General features: G+C 36.9%; 1 protein-coding gene across 2 annotated transcripts in view; it reads left to right on the forward strand.

The window, feature by feature from the left end:
- Nucleotides 1–1,517: 1,517 nt before the first annotated feature.
- The window catches only part of LOC117315989 (nephrin-like), a 402,896-nt gene continuing 383,950 nt past the window's right edge, over nt 1,518–20,463 (forward strand). The window contains exons 1-11 of one of the 2 annotated variants that reach the window (XM_033870469.1): nt 1,518–1,793; nt 3,606–3,917; nt 8,772–9,068; nt 12,440–12,769; nt 13,169–13,450; nt 14,436–14,729; nt 17,045–17,350; nt 17,574–17,690; nt 18,711–18,785; nt 19,110–19,181; nt 19,508–19,579. In XM_033870469.1, the coding sequence (XP_033726360.1) occupies nt 1,553–1,793; nt 3,606–3,917; nt 8,772–9,068; nt 12,440–12,769; nt 13,169–13,450; nt 14,436–14,729; nt 17,045–17,350; nt 17,574–17,690; nt 18,711–18,785; nt 19,110–19,181; nt 19,508–19,579 (2,398 nt within the window). In that variant the 5' untranslated portion in view covers nt 1,518–1,552. The remainder of the gene's footprint in view (nt 1,794–3,605; nt 3,918–8,771; nt 9,069–12,439; nt 12,770–13,168; nt 13,451–14,435; nt 14,730–17,044; nt 17,351–17,573; nt 17,691–18,710; nt 18,786–19,109; nt 19,182–19,507; nt 19,580–20,463) is intronic. The other variant, XM_033870470.1, reaches the window with a different exon arrangement.

The raw sequence follows: 20,463 nt of genomic DNA on the forward strand, positions 1-20,463 counted from the left end.
GTAGTCTGTCATACCTGGGTGTGAGTAATAATTGTAGCCTGTCACGCCTGGGCGTGGGTATTAACTGTAGCCTGTCATACCTGGGTGTGAGTCTCTTCATACTATGATAAGTAAAGGAGGCACAGGTGAGATCAGTGGGCTCTAAATCTGGACACACTTTTTGTTAGATAAAGGCAACTACTTCAAGAAATGGTCTTCAAAAACTATCTGGAGTGGGATTACTGAATACTGTACTTTGTTTACTTTGTTCTAATATTACGTTTTGAAGTAATTTGACACTGTTGATTCAGAGCCATTTTAACAGGCCAAACAATTGAGGGGGGAGGGAGGATGTGTTCCCTAATATTTTGACAAAACCTGGTAACAGCGAAACTATGTTCTTACATTACTGACAGTGGCAGGGACATATGCCTCTTTATCATTTGAAATTTTAATGTTTATGTATGTTGCTTTAAAACGGTTTAAGTCTAACCAACCAACTTGTAGTTAGTCACAATGTACTTCACAACACACTCTTCAATTGTGGACGTTCTAATTCTGAAATATAGCTGTATTGTTGATTTGAAAATAGAAAACAGATTCTCAATAAGACTGACATATTGGGAAAAATGTTACATTTAGATTAAGTTTTGAGAATTTCACTTTACAAACAAGGTAGTTATTTTCAATCAAAACACAGAAATTGAGTAATTTTTATGTTTACTTTAATTAAATAATATGACAAAGGAAAATATGCAAGAAATATATTTCATTCATCAGTGTATAACGGTAATCCATCATTGTATAAGAGTAATGCATCAGTATATAAGTGTAATTCATCATTGTATAAGTGTAATTCATCATTGTATAAGTGTAATTCATCATTGTATAAGTGTAATTTATCATTGTATAAGTGTAATCTATCATTGTATAAGTGTAATCTATCATTGTATATTTATATAGGTGTAATGGATTTTTGTTCAATTACCATTCTTGATCATATTTTTTTGTTTTTTTCTGAGACAAATTATTTATTAGCCTAGTTATGTGTTTTCGTCGAAACAGAAAGGGAAAAAAATGAGTCAATTGGGTTTTTTTTTTTTTTTTTTACTTTTATTAATGTAAATTGTGTTTCTCTAATCATGGCAATAATAAAAGTACCCTATCTTTACTAAATAACACTTGCTTATTAAGGGAAAAAATATGCATTTTTTTTTTTTTTTCACAATATATGTGTTGTTGTTGTTGTTAAAAAAGGCAAAAACAGAAAAGAAAAAAAAAATAAAAAATCAAACAAAAGCCAACAAAAAATATCCGTAATCAGATTACATCATATTGAATTATCGTTTTATCGGACATTTTATTAACCTATTGTAACATTAATTAATTGAGTAATTTGATTTATCATAGGATTTTGTTTTAGCTTCATATTAGCACAAGTTAATGATAGAAACTAGTCTACAATGAAACAATGTCACAGGCTCATGTCAAAAGGGTGAATTGTATTGACCACAATTATTCTTGTGTTACAGTCACAACCAAATACAGACAAATAGGTACTAGGATCACATTGATGCTTCCAAAGCCACCTTATAAAGAACTATCAACCATTGAATTTGATAAGGATAGGCTTTTCGAATTTTATGACGAGAAAGATGGTTACAACAAAACAAAGGATGATGTAACAGTCACACTGACCTCAACAAATGCTGAATTGACAATTAATTCCCTGGACATGGCACATGCTGGTTATTACTACAGCAAACAAATAAGTGGAGGGGAGATACTTGGTGGATACTTGTTGGCAGTTACTTGTGAGTCATACTTGTTTGATACTTTGGCAGTTATTGGTAGTTACTGGTGAGTCATACTTGTTTGATACTTGAAGGACACCCCCCCCCCCCCCCCCCCCCCCCCACATTGATGACAGAATAAATTCAATTATATAACAACAAAGTATTATGTATGTCGTTTTCCGTCTGACTAGCGTAAATTTATATTTGTCCAGATATCTTCTACATTTATTGACTCATCTCAAGGGAAGTTTGAGATATCATGACTATAAGGTGTACCACCTTATAATTATGATATGTAGTTGTGTTTTAGGAAATTTGATTTGACTATTTTTGCTCTGTGTTTGATTTTTGTCTACAGACTTTCTCCTACATTTTTCTACCAGTTGATAGGCTTGGTAACTGTAAGAGCTGTGTTTCACTGAGAGACATCTTGATTCCATTAATCTCAGAAAAGTTATTACTTTTTGTCTGGAGATTTCCTCCACTGTACAGTTTTTCAACCATTCTAAAGATGGGGGTTAAAGCATGTCACCTATAACAAAATAGATGTGACTGGATATCAAAATTATCTATCATGGTTAAAAAACATATAGCTACAAAACAATAATGAAAGCATGGATAGAATTCTTAAAATATCGGGGGCAAGGTCTAGTTATCATAGTGTTTTGCCAAAATAATTAAATCAAATGTTGATTAATTTTCCATTGTTTTGTACAGAGTGCGGCTTTTTGATTGGTTGAGATTTTTTTCTCCTCTATGAAAAAATATGAAAATGGCGCAAAAAAGGTGATGTCAAAATAAGGCCATTGACGTTGCGTATTGATTAGTGAAACATAATCCCTTATTAGATCAGTTAAATTGTACAAAAAACATATGTTTTGATTTTGGAGATCGATTTCAAAAATTAATTATAAGCTTAAGATTCCGCTACAATGATTCATACAGTTTACAAATATTGTGTTCATACCCCAATGAAACTAAAAAAGAATGACATCAATGCTTAAGTATTGAGATCAAATCCCTTCAAAAAAGGAATGGGATTTTTACATTTAAGATCGGCATCATATTTTGCTTTCTATACATGTGTAACCGCTATAGTAAGTAAAATTTCATATAATTTGTTCCATCCGGTCTTTACCTTGTATCATACGACCACCTATTAATTGTTTGCACTTAACATCTCTACATTGATGTCTTTTGTATTTTAAGATACTGAAGCTTCTTGATTTACAGGCAATTTAAGCAAAACACCTGATGTATGTAAGATATATTTATATAACTACGACAGGAAATTCAAATCTATATCTTCGGATCACCAACACATAGTGTATATGATACATCATGCTAATTAATACATTGATAACATAGCAACACAAATGACGAAGGAAGACAACTTTTTGATTCGTGCCCTGACCGGGATTATGTAAAATTCGTATCCGTGTATGTAAAAACATTGCAATCCAGGTATTCATATCATCTAATAGACGACTTCCACAATGGTCATGTCAGGGTATCGGGCCGACCATCACTGCGTCATTGAAACATTATTTTTTAAGAACGTTAATATGGCGCAGCTGTATAAGCTGCGGATAATTCTGGCTAGGCGATTGGGTGCCGCAGATGGCGAGTTCGAGGCCCGGTCAGTGCACGAGACAGATAATGGTCTTCCTTCGTCATTTGTGTTGCTATTTTATATAGATATATTTATATATATATATTTATCTATATTATTTCTGTTCAACTAAGCTATAATTTGACACCTGAATGGGAACCTCAACAATTTTTGAGATAAAAATCAATTAATTTATATTTGTCATCATTGATTTTCAGTCTTACCCACAGCGCCACAAATTACTCCCTCATCTCAGTTCCCAATTACCGACAGCTCTGTGACATTGTGGTGTTCATCAAGTTCACGTAGTAAGCCTGACAACCACGGGCTGGTTTTAACATCTACATGGGAACTTAACGGAACTGAGTTAAATAGCGGCAGATTCTCCTTCCAAGGCACCAGCCTCGTTATCAATCCAGTACTAATGAGAGACAAGTATAACCGATATACATGTTTGACTCTGGAGACTGGACATGGACACAGTGGACGAACCTCAGAGCCAAGTCGAGAATTCCGACTAACACCTCGCTGTGAGTATAACACAATGTACATTATCATTATAACCTGAAATAATAAAAGGTTTGTTGGGTTTAACCAAGTGTGTCCATAGTCACTAATACAAAACTCCTATAAGTACTAAATTTTTAAGTTAGAACCGTATCATTTTCACGTTCATCTAATTAATGTTTATCTAGTAATGAACACAGACGCTACAGAACCCAGCTCTAGATCGTTCACTTGTACATAATAAAGTCATCATATCGTTTAGGGAGATTGGTACTGCGTCTTGAACGGAAGGTTATGATAGGTTCAGGATTGACTTCCTGGGATGTTGGCACCGGTATACTGTTGTCATCATCATTCGGTTAAGGATCACAAGAATCATCACTAGTCAGTATAGGTTGCTGAGGAGGCACAGAGATCACTGTGGGGATGGCTGGGATTTGAGGTGTACGAGCTTCCTTTTGAGGGACTGTCGATTCCTCCTCGTCATCAGTAGACCCGTTTGGTAGTGAAGAGCTTAGCAGAGAAGGGTCTCTACTTGTATTGGCCACTTTGCAACAGTCAGTACATTTTACTTGATAAGAGGCTGGCCGCACTGGTTGCCAACAAACTTCTGAATGTTGCACCATGCTCCCTCCACAAGATAACGGTCTCGCGCCCTTGTTTTGTTCCTGTCAGAAAAGAGGTACACAAGATCGCCAACCTGGATCGTAAAACACTTAGGAGTTAATCCCGATGGGGTTGTAGACTTCTCGCTGAAGGCATGTTGCTCCAGAATAAGCGTTTGATCATCCAGTGGGATCTGTTGTTCCAATATTCCCACTTTTTGCTCAAGGGTGCAAAGCCTTCTCTCGGCTACCTCCTCGCCATCGTCTACAAAGCCCCTGTGTTGTGCCATTCTCATTTTATTCTGCCATCAGATGCCATATACGAGAAACGGAGCGAAGTTTGGATCGAGCGAAAGTGTATAGACGAGGTTTTGCCTCCAATTCTCGAACGAATTGATTGCTTCAGTTTTTGTGAGACACCATTGTTTCGTGTTAGCCATATGCAAAAACACTCACAGGACACTCATTCCTCACAGGTCACATTCCTCGCAGGACACTCGCATATGTATGGCACCGTTACTTCGTCTTCGCCGTTTCATTTGCATGTTATGAACTGGTCCAATCAAAGTCAAATTTTGCAAGTTAATAGGATCAATATTCATCTGTATGATACATAAAAAAAATGATTTTAAAGTATCGTTTAATGAATTGCAGGGCGTGCGAAAACCTCACAGGACACTCGCATGTGCACTGTACCGTAACTATGTCGTTAAAATGCGTAATATTCACATGTCCAATCAAAGTCAAATTTCGCATGTTAATGGGGTCGATGTTTATCTGTATGATACAGATTTTTTTGTTTAATATCACTTAACGAATTGCGGGGCGTGCAAAAACTCTCACTGGGCACTCATTCCTCACAGGACACTCATTAGGAACACCCTATCAAGCGCGTTCCACGTCAGAAATGATACTGCGATGTGATTTTAGACTGTTACCTTATTCCGCGTGGACGTTTTTAATCCTCATACGTTCGTCGGAAGATATGAGTTCATATATAGCGCTGCCACCACGCCTGAAAGTGATAGAAATCACAAACACACTTGATGTGATGGACACACCGCTTAACTAAGCCAAAACCGGAACAAAAGAGAACATACTAATCATCACTACTTGGAACCCGGAACCAGACGATATATCAGGAAACATACACATATACTCTAGTGGCGTAAGAATTGTAAGCTTACAAACACGTAGGTTGTTGAAAAAAATACTATTTGTCTATTAGTGTATAGGCGTGTTAAACAACACACCGACAGCCACATGAACTGACGTTTTTATCAAAAAATAGTGGAGAGTTCCAAACAAGGGCAATAACTTATATTTATACTTACAAATTCAAAACTCAAATTCGAATTTGTTATTGAACAATAAAGTGGGTCCACGAAGGGGCAAGTGGACAATATGATGTGAAACATGCATACTTATACAAAACAAACATATTGGAAATTATAAAATACAAACAAGTTTGAAGTGACAACGTACAGCAAGGCCTTGCTGAGGGTAAAAACTGGGTGTACAGTACTTGCATACATTAATATTTACATTTTCACTTCGCTCCGCCTCAATGAACATATTAAACTCAGATCATTTCATTTCCCGTTGAAGATTTTGGGTAGCGTGCTTCTGTTCTGAGAAACGAATCACTTTCTTGCCGGCGTGTGAATACATTCACTGAGTTAACAATGGCGATCGAGTTCTGTACCGCCTCAGACTTTAATGCACTTTCATTTTGTGAATTGTGTAACATTGTTATAAAGTATATAAACACAAGTGGAATAGCCGCTTTATGTGTTAATAAAAATGCCAGTATAATGCAGACAGTTTGGAAAACAGGATCTGACAGAACACTGACACTCCCGATAGCACCGAGCTCATGACCTACGTGGTGCAGTAGGTATAACGTTATCTGTATCTTGAATGTCATGCTTGATACCATTTTAGTGGTCAGAGAAAATAAACCTCAATTTTAACATTATTTAACAACAACAAATAGACTGTAGCAGCAGTATGTTATATCGAGCACAGGGACACATGATTGTCGTAATTTGACTCAATCTAAACACATGGAGGACACACGTTTCCGGCCGTCGAATACCGCGATTTTTAAATCAATGTTTCTTTTCTTACTATTATAAGAATTTACATCCCAAAATGCCAGTGTGGCAATGGAATCCAGTATTTTAATAACACCATGTACATCATCCGCTAACCTGCGACTAAAATCCACATTATTACACTTTTTTTGGAGCTCTGCATATCCCGGCTATTAGACTGCATCACATACGGTCACAGGGGTTCGGTGCTAAATTTTGAGTAACATATGACATTTATAAATAATCGAAAGACTAAAAATCCAACATTAATTAAATTATAAAACCTTACAAAAATCCCCTTTTCAAGGCTTTAAGGAGTATATAAACTCAAATTCACTGAACAGCTGTCGTCTTGCTCATTTTTTAACCGAGTCCCTGTTTCTCGAGTGACCAAATCACACACATACTATACTGTCAACACTGCACTTTGAATTAGTATTTATATGAGTATTGCTAACTTTTTATTATCCAATATCATAAATATTTGTTATAAATAAATATTTTACCTTATGGGACTATATTCTGTGTTGCCTTGGCGACGAGAATGGCTGACTGTCGGCTGTTCCACTACTGTGCACACATGTACGATAAGTATAGCAATGTTACAAAGTGACATACTTAGTCACACCGTTGCGACCGAATTTTGTAATCTGGTGGCGAAGTGTTTAATTTGTTTAACGTAAATATAAGTTCATTTGCACGAGGTTGACTTGGCTTCACCAGTCCATGCAAGCACCAAAATTGACAATCCGTAAGAAGTTATGAATTATAGTTTATATTTGTGCCCGTGTGGGTTGGCTTAAAGTTTATTCTTTAAAACTACACAACATCTTAACTTAGTCAATAGGACAAAAATGAACTTTAATAAAATGAATGGGAATAAAGATATATTGATGTAATTTTATGAAAGAGGCACATACAGGAACTCTTAAAAGTACCGTAATCAACCTATCAACATGTTTCCTAATCTCACAATGAATAACGCAAATGTACAGTCAAAGACACTGGTGTTCTCGGTACTTTATTTGTGTAATCTTATAGAGCTTTTTTAGTGTAAAGATTTTAGCCAGAGGATTTTAAACATCTTTGATTTATCAGCTTTTATAAATTCTGATTGGTGCCACATAATATCAATATCTTAAAGAAATATTAGGTCTTAAGTGCGGATAGTAAATTGCTTGCTACCACGTCCAGTTGCACTCCACATGTACATACATAATCACCTTTTATCAATCTGATGGTCTGATACCGATGCCAAAAAGTTAAGAATAATTAAATAATTATAATATTAATAAAAACAAAACTGACGGAGAACCAGCAGATTTTTAGCTCACCGTGTTAAATGTGATGAGATTTCCTCCCTGGTCACCTGGCGTCTTTGACTATGACTTTCTTACTGAAAAACATTATGTACTGGAGCCATCATATAAATCATGCTATCAAAGCAATTAGGATAAAGGATTTTGTCGAAGGACAAAACCACGACAGCACAGATTACAATACTAGACAAATTTTCTCTTGTCCTCAACAGGGTATCCACAAGGTTTTCTTCACTCACCTTAGCTTGGTCTTTGCATGTTCTCAACAATTGCATTTCGTCACTGCAACAATACAATGACGTCATGTCTACAATTCAATCACGTTACATCAACATTTCCTTGCATTGAAGTAACATCCGCATTTAATACATAAGAGGGTAAACAGGGTAAGAGACAAATAAACATTCACCCCCATGGAAGTGCGACAGAGGAATCTCAACCCTGTAGATAAGATGCTTAAGCCGCCAAACGATCGGAAATTCCCGTGTTGGCATGTTAGGGGGTGAAAGAAGGTATGGAACTTGTCACAATTCATATACAATCTGAATTCCACATTTAAATTATGCTGTCAATAATTAATGAGCATGACTGACTGTAACGAAGCACATGATTAATCAAATTTAAGGGTCAAACCCAAGACCTATGGATTGCAATGTCCTTAACGCTTTCACCTTAGTGACTGGTGTTTGATTCTCCGATCAGACGTAAACAGATATAGGGACTCACCTGCCTGACCACGGGGTTCTCCTTGGTATTCTGCTTTATTAAACATATTTGTGAAAAACAAAAATCGCATAGCAGTTATTTGACCTCACTGTTTCACAATAGATTTACATCTGGGATCAATTCTCTTACAGATGGGCCTCAATTTATAACGATAGAGGGCGCTAAAGGTCGGTCCACATTGATCTGGGGCGATGTGTACGGTCCTGTGGTCTGTAAAACTGACTGTAACCCACCATGTGCCATGGGGTGGCGGAGACAAGGCACCTCATTGATATCACCACAAAGGACCACTAACAATCAGCTGGAGTTGAGGGACAGTAATGTCCCCAGAACAAGGGAGGTAACTTACACCTGTGAAGCAGGAGTGTTGGCAGATGCAGGTTTCCCTGCACTGACAGTGACCAAGAACATGACTGTTGAAGTTTATTGTAAGTATACAGAACCTGAGGAGGGCTGTGAACCACTAGGGGTAGAGAAAAAATTTGTAAGCTTGAGTGACAGAATTTTATTATTTAGCTCTCCTTTACTAATGCATGAGACTCAGACAAAGACAATAGTTTCTTTTCCTGTTTTCATTTAAATATGATCATGATTATATCTGTTTTTAATTAAGTTTAGAACATTATACATGTTTCAAGATTGATAAACTGATCCTAGCGCAATATGATATTATTACTGAGGGGGTCAAAGGGGGGCAATTCTGAAAGTACACATGTAGGTTTCCCTTGGTCGTCTTTAGAGTTGCACCTGTTGACTTTTGAGTCTGGTTTGTAAAATATAGTTGCCGACAGGTAGCCATCTTGGATTTTGACAGTTGATATATTTATCGCGATTTATTAAGAAGTTCTCCAACAAGGTTTCTTAACCTTTACTTTAATCTAAAGCTGTGCTTATTCAATGCTTTAATCTGATTAGGTCTAGTCACCCATGTTTGATATTAACAAGTTTTGTTATTGTTATTTCTTGAGAAGCACCATGAAGATATATGTCAAACTTGATGATTATATTTCCCTTTGTCCCTTTAGTTTTACGCAATAAGTTTTTAGTCAGATTTGCGAAAATTACCAACAGGGATTTTGACAGTTACAATTTGTTATCAATATTTCTAAAAGTTACATTGTGTACTTCTATATTGGACAAGGAGTGGAAAACAAAGATAAAACACACGTAAAATGCCGAACAAAATAACTTCATTTCATCACAACAATTACTAGAAAAGCTAGAAAATATATAATGCTGGATATGAACATTCTCAAAATTCAGAGAGGCCCTTCTATCAGGGTTTAAAAAAATAGTTACAAAACAATAATGAAAACATGAAAAGAATTATTATAATTTCCGGTTAATAAAAATTCTTAATGAATGTCTCCCAACAATATTGTACATGTACATATCAAGTAATATTCTAATTCAATAAAAAGAAGGAATCTTTGCCGTCTCAGTGTAATGAACATATGAATAAACAATGTAATACAATTATGCTTCAAACGAAATGGCTAATTTTGAATGGCAAGAAGCGTACTGAAGTTTGAAAATAAAGAACAAAATCCACGATAATTATTTAATAAAATTACAAACCAATTGGAAAAGCAAATTATGAAAAGGTTGAATATAACGATTGTTTTGGATACATGATCAACTATGATTTATGCAGTGTACCAAGTCATCTTTAATTTATCTTAATTTGATGAAAAAAACTAATTATGCAAATTACGCTGTCTTGTCGTTAATGTATGCTACGTGAATGAAAGTGTTTGCATGTGACAAATAAAGAAAATTTAAATGATATATGTCCATGATACCAATATTTTTGTTTTGTTTTGTTTTTGTTACGCTGTTTATGATTGGTTAATATCAAGCTGGGTAAAGATTTCTAAAGGGAAAAGATCTGAAATATGCTATGTCCCATTATTTGCATTAGAACAATTTAATTATGCTAAATTGGGATATAATCTCCAAAGAAAAAGATTTCCAATCGAATGTTACCGACGTCTGAGTACAGCTTGTAAGATTTATTTTCAGTGACATGGAGGAATTTCGTGAAGACTTCAAACAGTAAATTATCTTTAGTGTTTGAGTTTTTCTTTTTAATGGATGTTTCATGATTGAAGTGAGTTTTCAGGTATTTGAACACATGGTTTCTGCATGAAACGAATGTTGGCTAAAGGGCTTCATGGTGTGGGTCAGATGGATGTGACTGAGGGATTGGTCAGATGGATGTGACAGAGGGGTTGGTCAGATAGATGTGACAGACGGGTTGGTCGGATGGAGCGGCAGAGGGGTAGATAAGATGGATGTGACAGAGGGTTAGGTCAGTTGGAAGTGACTGAGGGATTGGCCAGATGGATGTGACAGAGGGGTTGGTCAGATGGATGTGACGGAGGGGTTGATCAGATGGAAGTGACTGAGGGATTGGCCAGATGGATATGACAGAGGGGTTGGTCAGATGGATGTGACGGATTGGTTGGTCAGATGGATGTGACAGATGGTTTGGCCAGATGGATGTGACTGAGGAATTGGTCTGATGGATGTGACGGAGGGGTTGGTCAGATGGATGTGACTGAGGGGTAGATAATATGGATGTGATAGAGGAGTGGGTCCGATTGATGCGACTGGGGGTTTGTCAGATGAATGTGACAGAGGGGTTGGTCAGATGGATGTCACAGAGTGTTGGTTAGATAGATGTGAAGCAGGGTTGGTCGGCTGGATGTGACGGAGGGGTAGGTCAGATGGATAAGACAGAGGGGCTGGTCAGATGTATGTGACAGAGAGGTTGGTCAGATGGATGTGACAGAGAGGTTGGTCAGATGGATGTGACAGAGTGGTTTGTCAGATGGATGTGACGGAGGGGTAGGTCAGATGGATGTGACGGAAGGGATGGGTCAGATTGATGTGACGGAAGGGATGGGTCAAATGGATGTAACTGAGGTATTGGTCAGATGGATGTGACGGAAGGGTTGGTCAGATGGATGTGACAGAGGGGTTGGTCAGATGGATGTGACAGACGAGTGGGTCCGATTGATGTGACAGAGGGGTTGGTCAGATGGATGTAACTGAGGGATTGGTCAGATGGATGTGACGGAAGGGTTGGTCAGATGGATGTGACAGAGGGGTTGGTCAGATGGATGTGACAGACGAGTGGGTCCGATTGATGTGACAGAGGGGTTGGTCAGATGGGTGTGACGGAGGGTTGGTCAGAAGGATGTGATGAAGAGGTAGGTCAAATGGATGTCACAGTGGGGTTGGTCAAAGTGTGGTAGAAGGGTTAGACAGAGTGTGACAGAGGGGTTGGGCAGTGTGACATAGGGGCTGGTCAGATGGATATGACAGAGGGGTTGGTCATAGTGTGACAAAGTGGTTTGTTAGTGTGACAGAATGGTTGGTCAGAGTGTGACAGAGGGTTTACGCAGTATTACTGACGGGTAGGACAGTGTGCAACAGATGGGCAGCCGATATGAAAGAGGGGTTGGTCATATTGTGACAGAGGGGTTGGTCAAAGTGTTACAGAAGTGTTGGGTAGTTTGACAGAAGGGTAGGGCAAAGGAGATGTAATCAAGTATATAGAAATAAGAAAAATTTCCTTTAAATTTGTTCATTTTCTTTCAATCAAACAATAAATGTTTCAATCAATTACCAATGAATGAAAATGCTTTGGTTTTGACATAATTGATGAAACATCTACTTCAGAGAAAGAAGCCTTGTAGGCCTTTTGCTTGCAAAATATGGGTCCATAACATGAACAGAATTGAAACTTATCCTTAAATGTTTGACTCATCAACTTCACTTTAATTGTCCTCAGTTCCGCCTAATGTCACATCGCTGAGGTACCTTGACGAAGCTGATACATATCAACCAGTCGGAACAAGCGACATCAGAATCGCAGAAGGTTTCAGTTTGGTGCTCAGTGTTGATGTTGTCAGTAACCCAAATTCAAGTGTAATTTTAATGCGTAACCACAAAACAGTTGCGATGGGTACAGTTTCTGACAATGGTGGAAGATATGAAGTGGCGTTAAAGAATCTTCAGTGTAACGACACAGGAAGGTATGGCGTCAGGGCGACCAACTTCGTCACTCAGATTAGAAGTAATGTCAATCCCGAGATGAGACAGTTTGGACTTCAAGTCAGTTGTAAGTATGATGACGTTCTTGAGTTAAATTTAAAACGTGTTGCTAATTATCCTTGAATTCCAGAAAAATTCCGTTGATGTGGATGCTGACTTAATACTCCAATCGAAAAGTTTCATTTAATCAAAATTATTTTCAAAATCTGATCATGAGTTGTTGGTTAATTCATTGAAATGTGTTTATAATGGCAATATAAATATATCAACTTCTATCAATTGATAAAATAGTGTCCTCGTGAAAATTGTGCAACAATTTTATGATAAATTTTGTCATTTATAAAACACCAACCTTATGACTGTGATTTTGAAAGGTTTAAGATCAAATATTCAATCGGTATAGTGAACAGTCTAAGGTTCAGGGGGATCTATACAAACACAACTTAAATATTTGTTAATGTTGTAGGTGTCCCACGAAGATTAGGATCTACTAACCATGGAATTGGACTAGCAGGAAGAAAGGATCAGACCATCTCAGTCAATATCACAGTGATCGCAAACCCAGCGCCAACTGGCCAATGGTCCGATGGTGTGAGGAGCCATTCTGTTCTACAAAACAACAACTATACGTATACTGTCAGGGGAAATGTCCAGGTCAGGTCTGTGAACGACTACCGAAAATATCACGTTAACATCACTAACGGTATACAAGGGGCATTGAGAGTCACATTCCAGATTCGTCCTGAAGGTAAAAATATCCGTCAAGAATTATATGTTTTCTTCATTACTGTTTGCATGCTGCATCTAACTTAACTTTTGAGGAAGAGTCTCCTTTCATATTGAGTTGGTGCTGATATTGCATTGAACAACCTTCAGGACCTAATTAACTGAACTAATTCACTCAGTGTCCTAATTAATTCTCAGTGACCTTATTAACTCTCGGTGACATAATTAACTCACAGTGACCTAATTGACTATCACTGTCCTAATTAACTCTCAGTGACCTAATTAACTGACCTAATTCACTCAGTGACATAATCAACGCACAGTGACCTAATTAACTATCAGTATCCTAATTAACTCTCAGTGACCTAATTCAGATCACAGCAACATGATCAATTCACAGTGACCTCATTCATACCACGGCAATATGACTCAGACGGTTTGATTGGTAACTTATCAGCTCACTTTAACCTTATTAAGAACGCTATGGTCTGATTATTTCAGTGACCTGAATAGCTTACAGTGACTTGATTAGTTCACAGTGTGCCTATTGATAACTCACAGTGACTTGATTAGCTCACAGTGACCTGATTAGCTGACAAAAACCTGATTAGCTGACAGTGACCTGATTAGCTCACAGCTGCCTGATTGGCTCACAGTGACCTGGTTTACTCTCATAATGCAAATAAAAATTTGCATGCTTCACTATTTAAAAAATGCTGCCAGTTTTATGTAAATAAAAGGACACTGAACACTACAATAACTTACTAATTATAATATTATAGTATGTGTACTTCCAAGTGGTACTGGAAGCACTGCTGCTTAATTTTTGATTGCTTTACTTCAATTTTCTATATAATGTTTTCATAGCAAGTAAAATTGGTGTGCCAGTTCATCATTGCGCAAATCTGTTAAAATTTGGTATTGCACTAAAATTTGAGAGAAACCAAAATTGATAAAATATTTGTCCTATCACCATACGTACCTTTGTTGCTTTCCCTGCATTATAGATGTACCAGATAGACCGGTCAACTTTAGTGTATCAGATGTGGGGTCTGATAATGTCAGGGTCATGTGGACACCAGGATTTGACGGTGGGAATCCACAACAATTCCATGTTGACATTATGGCAGTCGGCAAAGAATGGGTTACCGACACATTGAATATCTCTGATGAAGGTCAGGGAGTACCGATGACACACACACTTGAGGGACTCGCCCCTTCCACTGACTACATCATCAGACTCAATGTTTCTAACAAAATTGGAAAAGGAAATTCCTCGGAGATAAGTGTCCGGACTGTTGGTATGTTCGTTAAATAAGTTATGCTTTGCTCAGAAATTTCTACTCTATATGCTTTTATTCAAAGTGTTTTAATCCACCAACTTAATAGTCCAACATTATCAAAGTGTCCGCTATTCAAATTTCCCTAAATCCATTGTCTGTCCTTCCATCTGTTAATAATCATTGTTATTTCTTATGAAGCCTTGGACAGATTTTTCTCAATATTCACATGTAGGTTACTGTTGGTCCCTTTTAGAGTTGTACCGATTTGATGTTGGGTCTGATCTAGAAAACAATAGGCCAAATTGGCCTGCATCACTCACCTGGTATTTGCTTGTTTGATGATTCTTGATCAGCATTTCATTTAGTTAATTGAGCTTCATTCTAGGTATTTAGGAAATCAGAAGTCAGAGTGTCCTCATTAACTCCCCAGTGGCTTATTTAGCCCACTTTACTTAAGAACACAATGACCTTAATCCAGTGGCCTTATTGACTCTCAGTGACTTGTTTAGTTAAGTTACCTAGTTAGCTCTCACTGTGGTCTGATCAACTCCGTAAACTTCATAGTTCACAGTGACGCTATTAACTCCCAATGACAGATAAACTCACAATGACATGGTTAACGCTTGGTGACATCATTGCCCGGTAACTCACAGGGACATCATCAACTCACAGTGACCTGATCAACGGACGCTGACACAGTGAACGAAATCACTTCTATAGATGCTTGGATAAAACTTGTTATCATTTGGATCATAAAAACAGTACTTTTAACTGCGGAAAATATCTTCATGGAATGTGAAGTATAAATACGTTTGAGCGCAACTCAAACACGTAGGCCACATTGTGATGTCTAAACAATTCTTCCAATTACATTACTGTACACTTGTAGCCTAAAAGATTAACGAAACAAAACTCATTCAGCTGTAAATAAGAACTACTTTCATTAAAATATTGTGTCCAGTTTATTTCGCACAGCTCCACATGCATAACCAGTTCGAGTTACTGTATATGTCCCTCTGCTTGAGACGTTGCTAATCAGCAGAGGTTTGATTTTATCACCTTTAATTAACATTACATACACACATCTTACAAAATATTAACAGAGAAAATTTGGTGCCCATAATGATATTTAATTGAACATGTACAATAACACTTGACTTTACCGACTAATGACGTTAACGATATCTTCAAACATCTGACCATCTCCAGTTACATTCTTTATGCATTTTCTCCCATCATTTACCGTTTTCTCTTCTATTTTATTTGCTCAAGATTTCTTTGTTTCACCAAGAATGTGATATGTCTGTCAACTCCTAGGGTATGACAGATCACACGTTCTTGCAACAATACAATGAAGTCACAGCAAAACATTAATCTCATCATCGGTGTGTTGGATTGTAACAGTTGTATTTTTTAATACTGGAATAAGCGGACCCTGCGTAATCAAAATAGTTTGATAGGATAAAATAAGTATAGCTTGATGAAATCAGCAAAGCGGGCAGTTTTGATCATAAGTTTTGGTTAGGAGCTATATATATATATATATATATATATATGATTAAGCTATTGGTAAGGAACATTAAACAATCTATTGTGGCGAAGAGTAGAAGGAACGGCATTATGGTTAATGTTGGAATGCATAGAGCCAAAAACACGTAAACAGGCTTATCAAAATATTTTAATTAGAAGTATTTCTACCTACTTATTATCTTTAACGAAGAGTTATCAAACCAGTTTTTTTTTATATAAGATAGGATGGCTCTATCCATGTCTTGACAAAAAATGCTAAACTCTACCTCTTCTGGGATCAACTCTGTTGCGAATTTTGCGTTCTCAAGTATTAACTGGATGGAAGTGTATAAATAATTCACAACTTTCTTGTCTATTTTGTATCATAAGTGTCTAATTATTCTTATTCTTGTACACTCTTTTTCATAGATATGTGTTTGATGATTTGGCCAATTTGTACGACCATTAAACAGCATTCATGTGCCATACGATGATAATTGTAACGTTATCAACATGTAAATATAATGCTTTAAAATACCTTGTGTGTGGAGCATATTTGAATGTCATATTCAAAGAAAGATTGACTTAACAATGTTCTCAGCAATAGCGATAAAATATTATATATATATTGTTCCGTAAAACACTCCCTTTATACCATTACTGTGAAAATTAATCACGCTGTACGAATCCATCATGTCGCTAATTATTTAAAGGTATTGCACTAAGATTGATGTCTGAAATATAAAGTTAACACAACTATTTTTGTGAAGTATTTACTCCCCACACCGTCTGTTCATAATATCCCTTCATTGCTATCATTACAGGCGTACCAGTACCTGATAGACCAGTCGACTTCCGTTCGTCAGAAGTAGGATACGATTATGTCAAAGTCATGTGGACATCTGGATTTAACGGTGGAACTTCGCAGCTGTTCCATGTTGATGTGATGTCAGTTGGAGACGAATGGATAACGGACATGTTGAATATCTGCGATAAAGGTCAGGGAGTACTGATGAAGCACGCACTAGTTGGTCTGACACCTTCAACCTACTATATCATCAGACTCAATGTTTCCAACAAAGTAGGAAGGGGGGATTCCACGGAGATAAGTATACGAACACGAACGATTGGTAAGTGTTGATTCATGAGGAAATCAGTCATTTGTATATGTATTTATGCCTCACAAGAAGCAAAAAACAAAAACAAAAACAAAAAAAACAAACAGAAAACAAAAAAGCTTTCTCAGAAAGAGTACCTCAGCAGTATTATATCAATGATGATATGATTTTCTTCAAGATAATAACTTTAAATATAGAACGTGTGATCTCAGTGATTTACGTTGTTCAATTCCAGAGCCCCCGACACCTGTCAACTTAACCGTTCTAATCTTGGCTGTATCCGTTACCCTTCTTCTGTTTGTCACCGGAATTCTTGGCAGCGTGGTCACCTGGCAGAGACGGAATCAACAAGGTATGATATTGAACACAAAACTGAACTGCGTCTGATATTGAGTGTCATTTATCATTGATATTCTCCTCCATGATACAACATTTTGATCTTTGGTTCATTGGATGTATTCATAGACCAGTAATGTCGTGTACAACATTTCGCGAATAGGATTCGATTTATAAAATTAGTTCGTGTGGCCAGTGGTTTACCAGGGATAAACTGTTCTTGATTTATAAACCTTTATTTCCTTTTAGTATCTTCTTCGGGGTCATAGGGATCAAATGGTGCAAATATATTTAAACTATTTTCTCCCAACTTTTTTATTTGACTAAAGTGAAAATCAGATAAACATTCGCATTAATGACTCAGATCAACTTCAACGTTGATGAGCGAAACATGCCTATTGCCGTAGTACTTGGATTATTAACCAGAGCCGACTCCGTTTTGTTGTTTGGTGAGACTGCATTGGTTAATTTTTTTAAACTCTTGAATAAGCAGCTTAAAAATTGAAAACAAAAAACACAACTTTCTCTTTCTTGATATCGATATAATATCCACAGTTAAAAATTTGCATTCCGGGTTTATAATTGTGCCCGCAGATTAGGAATGGAATAATTTGATAGTCGTCTATTACATTAACAAAAAAAATAAGACCAACCTGACTACAAGTGATTATTATTTAGGCAAGAGGGTAAACAGGGGAAGAGAAAAAATAATCATTCATCCTCTCCCCATGAAATTGACCAAGAGGAGGGGATGGGGGTTGGTGGTGGGGGTTCTTCCATTGGGGGGATTTATCTTTTTCTGAACTGCACTATCACACGTCAAGTCTCGTGTTTGCCTTCCTAATAACCGCCCTTATAAAATCCCATTGTCTAACTCCCAAAGGGTGGGGATTTATATCAATCGTATATGATATAAACATACACGGTCAGCGTATCAGTTATGGCTAACGAATGTCAATTTACTCGGAGACAATGCATAGAGCGGTAGAAACAATAATTGTCAGACAATTAATTTGTTCATTACGTTTACCACCAGGTGATACCACAAGAACAGAAGTTAAAGCGACAAATACCGATGCAAGAAATGTTAACGTATCAGGACCAACCATAGGTAAATATGCCTTAGGTACCCCCCTTTCCACCACCACCACCACCACCACGTTGAGTCCAGAAAGGGGAAATAATGATGATTGTTGGAAATCCTACAAGAAATCTGAGAATATTTTCTGGTTTTAAACAAAATTTAGTCTAGTACAATCACTTGCCATTTTTTTTAAACAGGTCCCTCGAAAATACCATAGCCACTACCATTTTTAATATTGACGACCTACACACGAAAGACTTCTTGTAGGTATTCGGATAATTTAGTTGAAAATTGTTGATACATGAACTTTAAGTGCAACATGATTATATGTTCAATTATGTTTTCCGCCAGGTGGTGCTGCAAAATGTGAAGCTGCAGCCACAGATGACGATGGATACACGCTCACGTTGGAAATACCGAAAGGTTGGTAACCGTTTAATCTAGTAGGGGACATCACAACAAAACCACAAAACTGTTTCCTTGTGATCTACAAGTTAATTCTCGCAATGGGCTTGATCAAAACACTTTTCCACGCAAAGTACTAAATACACGGGTTCGTAAATCCGGGTCAAGCACACTTATTAGCCGACATCAGGAAATTACAATCAACAAACAAAACCAGACCAGCCTGTTGTGATTATGGTGCCCCGTTTGGAATTGGTCTCATCCTCCAATCACTCATCATACCCCAGGACGCTGCCAAATTGTTAGATAGGTATCAGGTAGTAAATAATTTTCTTTCTCACCAGGTGGTGCTGCAAATTATGAATCTCTAACCACAGATGACAAAGGTTACAATGCCTTGTCAGAAATATCTAAAGGTATGTAACAGTGTCATTACTTAATGTGAGCTCATTAATCAGGGCACTTCGAATACAGCAAACTACAATACATATACTGGGTTTCCTGTGGTCTACAAATTTCGACCGACTAATGAACTTTAACGAGGGCACTTAGACTACACAAAATTTGCCATACTACCTACTGGATAATACAGAGCTAAATTGCAAAAAAATGTCCACCCCCTATCTTGGAAAAGTATGTTTAGTCATAGTAAAAATAACTATACAAATACAATAACATGATATACTTAAGATCTCAAAAATTATTGTGAAACTGCATTTTTTGTTTGTTCATGAAATATAGAGACGTGCAAAATGTTTTGGGATTATTCAATTTTTACTATACAATTTGACATTTCGACGTATTCTCTTTCAAGGATGGTAGGTTAAGTTTTCAAATGTTTTTCTTTAACTGAGAAATTCAAAGTAGGAATTCGTATATAGATTTAATTTGAGGCATGTTGTACATGTACCCTTCATGTGATAAACAAAAACAGGACTGAGTTTGAGTCACACTAGTGGAAATAGTAATATATTTCTACTCTTGAAATACCAGGCAACTCAGAAATTGTTGGATCTTCGGCAAAATATGATCATAGACAACTAGGCTTACTTGTCTTAGATCTTTCTTCATTGCAGCTGACATTAAACAATCTCGAAGATGTCACCGCATGGAAATCATTCTGTAGTATGCAGATGAGTTGATTTAAATAGAGTTAATGTGTAAGATTAAATCAAATATATATATATTTATCACCAATCTCCAATTTTCTTTCCCACCAGGTGATGCTGCAGCTCTATTGTATTAACATCCCCACCTCACATTTCAGCAAAGTATGTTAAGTCATAGGAAAATAAATAAA

This window comes from Pecten maximus, chromosome 17 (genome assembly GCF_902652985.1).
Source record: "Pecten maximus chromosome 17, xPecMax1.1, whole genome shotgun sequence".
Lineage (NCBI taxonomy): Eukaryota > Metazoa > Mollusca > Bivalvia > Pectinida > Pectinidae > Pecten > Pecten maximus.